This window comes from Lynx canadensis, chromosome B4 (genome assembly GCF_007474595.2).
Source record: "Lynx canadensis isolate LIC74 chromosome B4, mLynCan4.pri.v2, whole genome shotgun sequence".
NCBI classification, from domain to species: domain Eukaryota; kingdom Metazoa; phylum Chordata; class Mammalia; order Carnivora; family Felidae; genus Lynx; species Lynx canadensis.
Genome location: NC_044309.1, coordinates 129,423,126 through 129,436,629, shown reverse-complemented (window position 1 = coordinate 129,436,629; position 13,504 = coordinate 129,423,126). Strand labels below are relative to the sequence as shown.

The window sequence follows — 13,504 nt, the reverse complement described above, 5'->3', positions numbered from 1 at the left end:
CACTCGTCAGTCTAATCTGGACTCAACGTTACCTAAATGAGCTGGAACTTAATTTGAATCTGCCGTACAAGCAGCGGTTTTACCAGCTGTGTTCTACGGGGCCACTTGGGGAGGGTGGAAAGGAAGCCCATGAATGGGGTCTTGAGACCTCCAGCAACTTCTCATTTTCCGTTGTGTACTTCAGCGTTCTGCATAAAATTTTATCTAGAGCCAAATGGGGTGTTTTCTGCTGTTTTGTAAAAGTTCGAAGCTACTGCTAGAGTATGACAATTTGTGCTGGTGATGTCTTAAATCAAGGATAAGTATCTTAGTCTATTCCATGATGTCTTCAATAGATAGATTTAGCCCAGCTTTTCAAACAGATGGTACAAATCAGCATAATTTGCATTTATTGGCCTAACTTACATTTTCCCTACCCATTTTATCAATGGTACGTCATGGGATACCACCACCTCCCCCTTTACCTCTTGATATTTTTTCACTGCCATCACAAAAACAGACGTTTCTGCAACGTTTGTTTGTTTGTTTGTTGAGAGAGAGAGGGAGACACAGAATCCGAGGCAGGCTCCAGGCTCCGAGCTGTCGGCACAGAGCCTGACGCGGGGCTCAAACTGGCGAACCACGAGATCATGACCTGAGCTAAAGCCACTCAACCAACTGAGCCACCCAGGCGCCCCAGAGTTTCTGCAATTTTGATAATAACCCAGTGTAAACAACATAGGAAGGAGAGGCAAAGTGTGTCAGATTTCCTATAAATCCAGGGAAGACAGGGTGGTGGAATTCGGAAGACAGAAATTCTACTTCTAGATTTGACTCTTCATTTTGTCCTTGGCCCATCTTTTTGAAAGCTGATTCTGTTTTCATCACTATGAATTGGCAGTCACAGAATTTGAGCCCCTGAAGGCTCTGTAGAAGTCATCCAACCCAACCTTCTTAGTCTATTATTTAGGAAATTAAGCCCAGAGAAGGATAGTACTTACTTGCGGTCCCAGATGTCACACCTGTCTTACCCCTCTCCGGGTTTTGTGAAGGTCAAAACTACTTTGTAAATTGTACAGAACTAAAACATATCTGGATTATTATTGACAGCATACCATTATATGCCATTATTAACATGTGTATTATTACTTCCAGGAATGCTTAAATAACAATACCATTGGTAGGAAAGAAAAGAATCATTTTTTGAATATTATTCTAAATTAATATTCAAGCCTTAGCGGAGCCAAACTTTATTTATTTATTTTTTTTAATCTTTATTTACTTTTGAGAGAGAGACAGAGCGCACGCGGGGGAGGAACAGAGAGAGGGAGACACAGAATCTGAAGCAGGCTCCAGGTTCCAAGCACAGAGCCCGATGTAGGGCTCGAACCCACCAACCATGAGATCATGACCTGAGCCAAAGTCGGATGCCCGATCGACTGAGCCACCCAGGCGCCCCACTGAGCCAAACTTTAGAACCCTGCAGCTGCTTGTGGTTAGAGCTTCTGATAAGAGTGCTCTGTGCCTTCTGGTGAATTCTCAGTCAGCAGTGTAGTTTACGTTGGTTGGAATCACTTGATTTGTCTGACATTGGAGAACATTTGTGTTCTTCCAACTTCAGTAGGATTTGAATCCAGATATTTGCCCAGTTTTTATATGAAATAATGAGGAGACCTCACCATCTATGAGCACATAAAATAACAGAGGATTGGATTGGTTCAGAATGAATGGGTTTTCTCCTAAGTACAGTCTCTCGTCTTTCAGAAAAATAATGGCACATTTTTTTTGCTTATTTATGTGTAAAAATCAATAAACGTCTACTGATTAAAGTGTTCGTATGGGATTCTGGGTACTCTGTAACTCTCGGTGGGCAACAATACTTTTTTTAACACTTGCTACGTTTCTATAAATATAAAAAACGGGAATGAAGAAATAAAATTGACATCAAAGCTAATTCTGGGAATACTTCAAAGTTTATAATTGTTTAAGCTAATGTTCAACAGCAATCTAGTATCCATTTGTTAAAATGACTGATTAACTTAAGTGTGTTTATTACAAACGGACATCCCAAGACATGCATGAAGTTGGGGATGTACCTTGAATTTTATCACTGTATGTCTCTTCTTGTTGACTGGCTGAGGTTAACTACAACAAGATCCCAGTAGTAAATCCCAAAGAAAGGGAATTTCTGCTTTACCCAGGTTTCCATCAGTGTGGTATACTTGAACACGGAGTTGAAGATCAGCTCAAATGTGAATTCAAATTTGAATTATAAAGTAACTAGAGTAGTAGACTGTGTTAAAACGGCATATAAGAAAGTGCCATCACAGTACCCCTTCCCCACTCACACACTGTCTCTCTGTCTCTTAAAAGTAAATAAACATTAAAAAATAAACAAGCAAACTCAGGTGTGGGGGCGCCTGGGTGGCTCAGTCGGTCAGGCGTCTGACTCTCGCTTTTCGGCTCAGGTCATGATCTCGTGGTTTCGTGAGTTCAAGCCCTGGGATTGGGATTCTCACTCTCCCTCTTTCTGCCCCTCTCCCCGTTCGTGCTGTCTCTCTCAAAATAAATAAATAAACTTTACCAAAAAAATACCCTGGTATGGAAGTGTCCTGACCTTCTTACATAACCCCCCAGCTGGCACTCTCCAACGGTAAAAGTAAATGCAGGGATATCTGAAGCCAGCTTGCACACGCACCAGTTGGTCCTTTTCACCGTGCTCCTTACATGGTCTTAAGTGCTCACTGTCCTCTCTTCCGTTTCAGGTTGGAAATTAAGCCCCGTGGTGGGAGCTGTATATGGCCCTGAGTTATATGCAGGTAGTACCATGTTGATTTTTCCATTCGTGCTGTTTAACTGCAAAAACGTGTTGCTTTTCACCTTGCTCTTCCTTTGTAATCTTTTTGCATTTCTTAATTTTTTTTTTAACGCAACCAGCCTCCAGCTTTCAAGCAGACGTGTCCTTAGGCAATGATGCAGCAGTGCCCCTATCAGGAAGAGGGAGTATTAACACTTACATTCCTTTAATCAGTAAGTAGCCTATGTTGGCCTGGCGTGGAGTTTGACTGTTGCGAGTAAAGAGTGACGTGTGCTAGTCTTCCCCCCACCCCCACCCCAGGTAGAGCACATAACTGAAAAGGAGGTGTTCTCGAGAGAGTTCGGTGCTATTACAGTGCCTTGGCCTTGCTCCACCTGTGTTAGAATCTCTCTGACCAGATATTAAGAGCGCCATGGAGCATAAACACTTGGAAAAGGCAGAGGGGGTAAGGCCATGTGAGCAACAGTTTAGTCTGCTCTCGACAGTAAAGAAAACAAGACATGGGTATTGACAGAATGGGTTATACGTGTTCTCTGCCAGTCAGTTTTGGGCCCTCAGTAGAATATCGCTCAGAAGCACCTCCAGTATTCATGATTATTCTCAGTTCCGTTGAAACCTCTGAAATCCTCCGGACCTGAGCCATTTTCCTCCAGCGAAAGGTAAAATTAAAAAGAGCTCGGTGAATGTGGAGTAAATGTCGGTATGTGCTTTCCAGAGGATAGCACATTTAAAATAGGTTTTTAGAAACTGTCTGCCTCCCTGAAGGATACAAGTAGTTTCCCTCTCCCCTGACATTTCTGGATTAAAACGTTTTGGATAAAAGAATAAAGTGGACTAATGAAATGTCTAAAGATTACTGTGTGCCTTGAAGGTTGGCACCGCGTACAAACACAAAAGAGTATTCTTACGAAGAAGAATTACTCTATGCACATAATAACGTGTGGAAACAAGATTAGCAATGGGCCAGTTAAAGAGTTTATATCAGTCGATTTAAACTGCCGCCCCCCCCCGCCCTCCCCACCCCCCCGAAGTTAAAAGTCTCTTATTCCGGCACTGGTTCTCGGACCTTCTCGACCTGTTTCTCACCAGCTTGCACTGTAATGCCAGGGCTGGGAAGGAGCAGAGTGCGCTCACTCAAGATTGGTGACGAACAGAGAGAGCATGGCATCGTTAGCCTTTGCGTGTCGGGTCTCTCCATTTCTTTCTCAGGAAAGATGTGGTACATATCTTTGAACCTTTGCTGGAATCGGTTCAAAGCCGGTTGTGATTGTAGCCCTGCTGTTGAATGCAAGTTGACATTCCTGTCATATTTTGGGTCTCCCTTTAGTTCCTGGCTTCCCTTACCCGACTGCAGCCACCACGGCAGCCGCCTTCAGAGGAGCCCATCTGAGGGGCAGAGGGCGGACGGTCTATGGGGCAGTCCGAGCGGTACCTCCAACAGCCATTCCCGCCTATCCAGGGTAAGCATTAGATTCCAAAATAAGCAGCTGGACAGAAAAGAATACCATGGCCCTCTCGCACCTTCTGGGACGTTGCCGTGCCACACTGTAGAGATTCTCTGAACATTTGCAAATTACTGGATTAGATGGCAAGAACCAAAATACACCATCGTCAGAATGTGACCAAATACCGATTCATTATATAAATCTTCATTTCGGCCACCTTAAGCCCTCACGGCTTAAGACGGCGGCCAGAACTGTCTTGTGTTTACTAGCAGTGTGTTGGCATGCAGTCCACTCAGCATCGCACGAATGTGGATTAACACTCCTGCAGAGAACCGAAATAGGAGCTCCAGATTGTAGTACAAGACCGCATCTGCTGTGTTCACCCCCTTGTCACCACCCTGTGTTGGGGCCGAGGCTGCCACATCACCCTCCCTTTTGGTTTCACTGCCCGGGTGGTGAACAGCAGAACTAGTTACCCACAATGGATTTGCTTTCTTTGTAGGAGACGGATTAAAAGAGGTTAATTCAAAGATGAACCAAGTCCAATTGAATCCAGGGAGAAAGGGAGAAGTAGGAAGAATTAAACTACAGTTGGCTTCTGAATGATGGTAAAACAGCTGATATAGCGGAGCATCCTTCACCCTTTGATTTTTGTATGGAGGGTGCCTCATGCAGTGGAATGATTCCATAGCAACAAATAAATCCTTTGCTACTGAATGGGGGAGAAGGAGTGAAGGTGACAGGTTTTGTCTCCACGTGTTTCTCGGTGCCAGCCGCAAATGTATATTTTTATACGGATCGACTTCTAGAAGTTAGTTGTCCCGAGGACTTGCCTTTCTTCAAAGATGTGACCTTTGTGTTCTCCATCTTTTCTCTGCCTATGACAGGTTTTTTCCATATTCTCTCCGAGGAGTAAACCTAGCGGCAGGGGGAGGGCCTGTTCATTGCTCCTTAGTTAAAACACAAAGGGAAAGAGCCTTCTCTGTAGGTCCTTTTCTGGCAGCAGAATTGGCTTGGAGGTCTACGAACTCCGCATTCGTTCATAGACCGAATGGACGTGCCATTAGCGGTCCTCCATTGCACAGAATTCAGGCATTTTTATTAGACACGTGTGCATGTTGGAATGGACAGGCTCCAAGAGGCGCTGGAAGGGAAGTGCTTTAGAAATAAACTTTTGTTTGCAGCTTATAGATGCTTAAATCCCATGCATCCCATCATCTCCATCCTCTGCCATCACTTGCTTTTAATTTTATTCTTTCTTCTCTCAACTTGAGCTTTGACCTTCAACAACCTCTGACATCTCTTTAAAGAAGTGAATAAAGATGCAGTATTATTTCATCGAGAGATACTCAAGTCAGACATAAAAACAGATGTTTTGGAAGTTCTACACACCAGGAAAATTGTTCACGAAGCGTCTTCCATTTCAGTCCAGGAGAGTTTACTGTCACGTTTGCGAAGAGATGCCACTTGCCAGAAACATGGGACTTCTTTATTTTGTAACATTCCCGAGTTTACTTTATGAAACGGTTGGATTTGTTTTAGTCACTGTAGCTCATTTCACTATATTGGCCAAACCTGAGGACCCATTCGCTCCCTACTCTGTGTCAGGATTACATTCGCTCAAAGATATTTTTATCTTTATGTCTAATCATACCAATCTCTGTGCATTACATTGAACACTGATTTCCCATGTTTTCTTTTTTATTAACTAAACCACCGGTTTACATGGAAGATGGCAAGGAATAAGTCCAGTATTTTATGGGGAATGGCCTAAAATTGCTTTTCAGCTTAGTAAACTAATTTTCATCCTTAATCATTGTGTTCTAGCCTCCTTATGGCATTTGATACAGGGAATATTAGAATTCTTCTAGAATTTAGGTAAATATTCCCAGTGAGTGACGTAACTTAGGGTAAACTGTATTCCTGCTTTTAATGCCACCGCTGTTCTGTATCGAAGAGATGTTTGTAATCTTTGCCTGGATCCCCTACTGAAATAGTTGAAGGTTAATTAATCAGCACTTGGCCTCAGTGCTTTCCATTCTGTCAGCCTTCTCGTTACGAGCAAATGTCTTTTCTAATAAAATGCAGTTGAGAGGCAGATTACTTTCTAATATCTAACTTTAACTGCAGTTGGAGACGATGAAACCGGATAGGGCTTAGCTAAGTGAGCATCAGAGAGGAATTTAATTTGCCTGTTTTGTAATACAAATGCACAGCACATTTTGGGGCATTGCAAAGTGTGACCGTACTGTCCTGTAAACCCAACAAAATGTCATTATAATAAGTAGAATTCAGAAACTTTCCAGCCACCTGCCAAAAAAAAAAAAAAAGTGATTTCACATTCAAGTTAAAAATATGATTTAAAGACCTCACTTACTAGTTTATTACAACAGAGAAGGTAGTGCTGAAAATTTCCAGCTTGCTTAGTTGAATAAACAATAAACAGATCTTCTCATTTAGAATATCCAAATCTTGATTTAACACATGCGAAGAAGAAAGTCTTATCTTTTGTCTCTACTTCTGTTCCATGTCTTTTGGTCCCAAAGTAATGTTTTGGGGAAAGTCTATATGCACAAAAATACCTCAAAAGGTTTGAAATCTACGATGATCATAGTTTTAGTGTTGCCCAGGACTTTAAAAACAGAAAACAAAAAAACCCCGCAAATTCATGTATCTTGTTTGATAAAAATTCATTTTTCTGAACAGGAAAATAAACCCTTCTAATTCCTAATCAGCTACTGTTCTCCATTTTTTCCTTTTAAATAAAACAGGATGATCCTTGGTCATGCCCAAAACGTCAGTTATCAGTTAATTTTTCAGAGTTCCATGAATATTCTTAACGGTCAAAAAAGAGCCCCTAAAACCTTGCAGTTACTCCTTCCCACTCTGGATTATATTGTTACTATCTGGGATCCCCACTGCACCTTTTCAATTCTCAGACCTTGGACCAATCACCTTAACCTTTAGCTCATTATCTCTGCTTGTGAAAGCAATGCATTGTGGGTATTTTTGGTTGTGTTTTTTTTTTAATTACATTTCTCTGTTTACTTTGGTCAGAATTGATTGACTTGTTTTTCTGAGGTGTTGCATTGGTTCTTAAAATGCTGAATAATAATACTTTGCATGCTCGTGTGATCAGCCAAATCTTACTGCATGTCTAATGTGCAGGGTAAAAAGCAGGTGATGTATGGATATCAGGAAAAACGTACATACTTCTAGGAAACAAAACAAAACGCTAAACCTAATTTTGGGACATACTCTGCGTACAGGTCCTGCCCTAATGGGATTCTTTCGGTTCAGTTTTCTTATGTTAGACCCCCTTTCCCCGTACCTCTCCCCCCCTCCCCAACACACGCACACGCGCACACACGCACACACGCATACACACACACACACACACACACACACACATTTTGAAATTCTTTAAAGAAAATTTCCTCCTAGGGCAAGCTTTAAAAAAAAAAAAACAACAACAACTCCAGGTATGAGAAGTTGACGTTTCTAATCCAGCAGAGATAGTTCTGTCAGGCCCTCTGGGAATGCTTTCATCGTTTTAACCCTCCTTTAATTACCAAGCGTTCAGGTGTGCATTCGAGTGGCGCGCTCCCTTCCCGCCTCGCATGTCCTGGAGCTGTACGACGTGCGCGTGCCCGTGCACGGTCCTCTCGCTGACTCGCTGCGGCCCCCCAGCCCCGGTTACGTATTCATACATCACCTGCCTGTGTAGAGCGCATGTGCATGCTGCCGTCCTCAATAACCGGAATGTGTTTCTGTTCTTTTGTTTTTTTGTTTTTGTTTTTGTGTGGATTTTCTGCAGTGTGGTTTACCAGGACGGATTTTACGGTGCTGACCTCTATGTAAGTACACACACCGGGGCCTTCTCGACCCCATTCCCTGACAAGCCAGCCTTTTTTTTTCTGTTTCTTTGGTTTGGTTTGGTTTTTTTGTTTTTGTTTTTGTTTTTTCTTTGTTTTGTTTTGGTTTTTTTTTTTTTTTACATATAATTTATTTGATTTTTATTTTCTTTTTCCTTGTGGATATATATATATATATATTTATATATTTAAGAATGCAAGCATGCTTCTCTGCCACTGCGCTTGCCCCTGGGTGCAAAAACTAAGCCTTTGGGTTTCCTGATCATTGCTAGAGTCAGTCTACTGGACATATTCTTTTCCCTTCCCTATACCCACAGATGTTCTGTGATTTATTTGCGAGATGATCAGCAGGTTTAAAGTCTTTTAATACCGTTGTGTCATGTGCATACATAAATAACAGGATAGTTATATTAGCTTAAACCAACTCTCTCTCTTTTCTGCTTTTCTTCTCATTTCACATCCCTCTTTAGATCATTGGAGCTTTGATTTATGTAGACGGCAGTAAGCTTTCTGAACTGTGTGTTTTCCTATTTTCCGTACTTTGAGAGAGCATTATCTTGTGAGAGGGAGGTAAGGAGCTGATGCCAGTGGAAAGTGGGTGATAATGAGAGGCAACCAGACACTCAGTGCTTACAGCCTTTCGCTATCAGAAGGTCCACAGCTACTGGGTCTCTTTTCTTAAGAGCCATCTAGAGGGAAATGAGTGGCATAATTGGCAACCTAGACTCTTCTCACAAACACTCTACTACCATCCAGGACTTGTTGGTTGTACCAGCAATGTTAACATCATCGTTACTATCATCCATTATTGAAACTGTCTTGTTATAGCTAAAGTTCCACGATTGGCTTGTCACATATCATTTAAAATGTGGACAAGGTGATCTAACTGACAAAGAGTCAAAAGTTTGGAGTTTTGAGGTTTTTTATTAGGACCTCTCCAAATGATCTGTTTCTGCATGCAAGCTTAGTCTAACCACCCAGGTCGTTAAGAAACAATTTCTTAAGAAAAACTTGTCAGGATGAAATTATTCCTTGGGCATAGGTTAGAATTGTCCGGAAGTGCTTTCTCCACCCTTACCTCCCCAAATCAATAAGGGTACCTTTGTAGCGAACTTTTTGCCACAGATTTCTGCCAGAGACTCTCTGGCAACCTGAAAACTTCAGCGCACTTTCAGAACGTCCTTAGAGACTCTGTGGTGCAGGAAGTAAGGAGGTAACCGAACACACCTGTCCTATGTAGAGTAGACCTTCAAAGTTTGCCTTAGTTTAACAGATGCTTAAAGGAATCTTAGCCACGATTTGGTCCAACCCTCTCACTTCGTAGATCTATTTCTTAAAGAGATGGTGACTTACCCAGATGACATCAGTTATTTATATAACCCAGCACAAAACTCAACTAATCCATATTTCGTTATCAGTGCTTTAATTAAAATCCACATCTTTCCTCAGCTGGTTTTCCAGAAGTAACGAAAGATACCTTTTTTTCCTGTGCTCACAGTGAAACTTGAGGGTTGGGGAAATAATTCCTACTTTTATACCAGATGACACTTTTCTCAATATACATATTTACATACGTTCTTCGCATGTACATTCTCCCATATACATTAGAATCCATGTTCTCATGAAAGTCATCTTTACGTTATTTAAATTGCTTTCCTGAAATCTGGTCTGTTAGAGCACGCTTTTGCACTGGAGTTATTTTCTTAAGTCAAAGTTTTTGTTTTTTGTTTTTTTTCCTCTGATACCTTTTTTATTTGGGGATTTTTAAAGTATGGCTTATTTCTACCTTAGTAAGATTGCCTACTTCCCCCTTGTTTGAGTGAACCAACCAAATATTTGTTTATAATTCTCTCCTATCTTTAGGTCACAGCATATGATTTTATTAAGAGAGAGATGACTTTTCTGTACATCTGTTGAGAAAATAAAAATACCCTTGACATTTTTGTTTTCATCTACTAACCGGATCACCTTATGAAACTAAACGAGTAATTCAGCGACCTTGCTGAAATACGTGTTTGGCCCGTGGTGTCTTATTAATGAAAGGAATTAATCACAATGTTACTGTCATTTCTTAGCTCCTATCTTAAAGCAGTCACTTGGAGGAAAAAAGGTGGTCCCTAGTGCTGAAATATTTTCCGACCCCACTGATGAAAAACAAGAATGCATTATGAGGTAACTGTTGAGTGAAGTCTGATACAACTGTAGCTTTGAAAACTTTAGATTCCCTCTTCCCTGTGTGAGGGAGCGAGGGATGCTTTTTCTAAAACACACACACACACACACACACACACACACACCCCCATGTTTTACCTAGAGTTTTCCTGTTTCTCTCTGTACATTTCCACCCCCCCCCCCCGCACTGCGGAAATCTATCCCTGTACACTGAGTTGTTTCCTCAGAGATACACGTTAGCAATAGGAAGACAGGAGAGTGAATCCAGTACAAGTGCACTGACCCAGAGCTTGAAGAAACATCACGAGGGAAGATGCTTAAAGCTGCTGGCTTTAAGTTAGACTAATTGAGGCTATTCATTCAGAGATTTTTGTTGTAATCTCTTTCCCCTGTTCTGTTGTTAGTCCGTAACCCCTGCTAGCCATTGGCTTCCTTTCTGTTTCTTTTGTGCCACGTTCCTCTCCAGAGAACCCATCTAGCAACTGTGGCTGCAGTTTGTAGAAAGCCCCCCACCCCCACCCCGCCCCGCCCCAGAAGACCTGAGCTTAGCAGACGGATCGTGCGTCCTCCCCGCCCCTCTTTTTCCTGGCCGGTAGAAAAGGCATAGCTCACCCTGATCCACGTTTTAAAGGGATGACCAAACTGCTCCTGATTCTTATCCTGTGAAAAGCATGCTTGCATCCAAAGGAAAGAAAAGGCTGGTGGGCCCCTTAGCGGGCTTTTTTGTATGATTGTTTTCCTTCCACAGCTGTGTTTTTTGAACTGCTCTTCCTGTGTTCTGTTATAGAATAGTCTTACAGGAACCAATCATTAGCGCTAAAATACCTCAGGTAGGAGTGCCAGTGTGACCTGCCAATCAATCAGATTGTGGATTGCAGTGAAAAAATTGAATTATACTAACCATTCCAGCTCCACGTTAGAGATGGGAACAGAGGCTTTTTTGGACAACCGAGACTTGTGAGCGTGTGATCTAAGCCCTGCTATACCTCAGCAGCGCACAGTCAAGTCCCATACGTGACGGCACCGCCTCCAAAATTAAGTGCTCCTGCCCCGTCGCCTCCGTCCACGCCAGGCGTGTGCTCTGCACTGTCCCATCACTGCCGCCTCTTTTAGTTTGCCAATCGCATTTGTCCATGGCGTTCAAGCTGGTCTTTTATACTTGGAGATCTTAGCAGTTGAGGACATTTTCCACTGTGAAGGAAACGAGAGAAGGGAGGAAGTTGAGTCTGTCCACGCAGGACTCCTAAGTCCCCGATTGGGCCCCGGGGTGAGGCCACAATCGTAATTGGACCGTGCTGTTCGCCCCACCTCCAGGTTGCCTAAAAATCTAGACCTGTTGGGGCCGTAAAACTGAAACACGTATTCCCCTCGCCCTCTTTCCTTTCACCTTAAAACAAGGTCAGTGAGTTCATTTGGATAACCATTCAGCGTTACGTCTGCTGATAGCTGGATGCTGGGGAGAGAGAACCCCAGGCCGCCTGTCACACTCCTTATGTGGCCTCCCGGCCGGGTTTGGGAAATGAACTAACTTGGGGGCGTGTGAAATGGTGGCGTGCTTGAGAGGTTTGATTTGTTAAAGATCATCTCTCTACCATTGAAGTGATAAGTGCAAGTTAAGAAGCTGATCATAACCATTTCTTCCCTTAACCCCAATTTTAAAGTAATTATAAAATAAAATTTAAGTACGTGTCTTTAAAACTTTTTCGCATCTACTTTCCAAAGTAGATACAGGTCTCCGTCAAAAACAGCAACGGTCTTATCATTGTTGTAAGTTTTTAGTACTCGTGTCTGTGTTAACACTTCATCAGAGGTGCCCTATTGCCACAGAAGGGTAACCCCCCTCCCCCCCACCCCCCAGGACCCATCTAGACAGCGTTTCTCGGCTGGAGCCGGGAGGAGGCAAGGGAAGGGAGGAGTTAGAATCGTGTAGGGACAGATGAAGCGATCCCCAGAGGCACAGCAGGTCAACCCAAAGTCAACCCAAGCTCGTGGGGATAGGTCTCTGCTCCCTGTAGCGATTTTAAGCATCACATCTGCCTTTCTCTCCACCCACCCCCACCGCCCTTGCTCAGTAAATCTGTACATCACGTGCAGGGACCAAAGCTTTCATTTTGTCTGCTGGTCTTAAAACACACACTCTTCTCCTCAGTGTCACATAATGTCACTGTCTTCCAGGTAGAAAGAAGGTGTCTTGACATCACATGCTCACCAAAGTCCTGTTTTCATGTAAATCTAAAACAAAACCAAAATAAAATTCACGGCTAGGTTAAAATCAAGAGAAGGGGAATGTCTGCCAGTATGAGATCCTCCTGATAGACAATGCAGATACAGGAGGGCAGGATCTGTAGAGCCCTTCCATTTTGTTCTGGTTAAAACAGAACTGTGCAGGAGCGTCCTGTGGTCAGTGTGGCAACATTATAAAGTTAATTAAATGCTAAAACTGATTCAGAGTGGAGTAGAGAATCCCTAGCAGGTGATGGTGAACCCTGGAGAGCTGAGACATGAACATCAAAAGGATCTTCAAGGTAACCGCATTGTCCTGGGAAAGAGCTGGAAGTTGAAGGCAGGGATGTCTTACGGATATGTGGAAAGCTAGAACATTCAGCACAGGCGCTATGGCAGAAGAACTCTGGGTCAGAGTGGATGGGTGCTGACGGAGGGCCGGCGAGTGCTGCGGGTCAGGACTGGACCATGTGGTCAGGGTCAGGAAGGGTGAACAGGGGAGCGATGTAGCTAGCGTCGGGCCACCCCTACTGGGAACATTCTGGAGTCCTTCGTAATGAATTATAAAGGAGTGAGAAAGTGAGCCTTTTAACGGGGCATGTGTATGTTTGCATCAGGCTCAGCCCAAGCCAAATGTATCCAGCTCTCAGGGTTCCAAAGAGCAGTCCATGTGTGCCCTCCTACATTAGGGTGTGCTGTGGCCATGCTAATCCCCATTTTTTGTTTTATTTCAAATCACACACAGATAGAGTCTGCAAACTGCTTCAGATCCAACAGGTCTGATTGTGTGTAAATACATATGTCCTTTTTAATTTTTATTAATGGTTGCTTCAGTTTTGCATCAGTGCATGGTTAAAAGCAATACACATCAGCTATTTCATGACTTCATATCTCCAAATGAATTATTTCTCCTCTTTTTTTTTTTTTTGTTTGTTTGTTTGTGCAGTCAGCTGAAGACATGTTAGCATCCCCACTCTAAACCTCTCAGTGGA

General features: G+C 42.9%; 1 protein-coding gene across 12 annotated transcripts in view; it reads left to right on the top strand.

The window, feature by feature from the left end:
- The window catches only part of RBFOX2 (RNA binding fox-1 homolog 2), a 216,357-nt gene that overhangs the window by 195,341 nt on the left and 7,512 nt on the right, over positions 1-13,504 (top strand). For 5 of the 12 annotated variants that reach the window (XM_030320511.1, XM_030320509.1, XM_030320519.1 and 2 more), the window contains 5 exons: positions 2,745-2,798; positions 2,917-3,009; positions 4,113-4,257; positions 8,060-8,099; positions 13,258-13,289. In XM_030320511.1, the coding sequence (XP_030176371.1) occupies positions 2,745-2,798; positions 2,917-3,009; positions 4,113-4,257; positions 8,060-8,099; positions 13,258-13,289 (364 nt within the window). The remainder of the gene's footprint in view (positions 1-2,744; positions 2,799-2,916; positions 3,010-4,112; positions 4,258-8,059; positions 8,100-13,257; positions 13,290-13,504) is intronic. The other 7 variants (XM_030320516.1, XM_030320515.1, XM_032594034.1 and 4 more) reach the window with 4 other exon arrangements.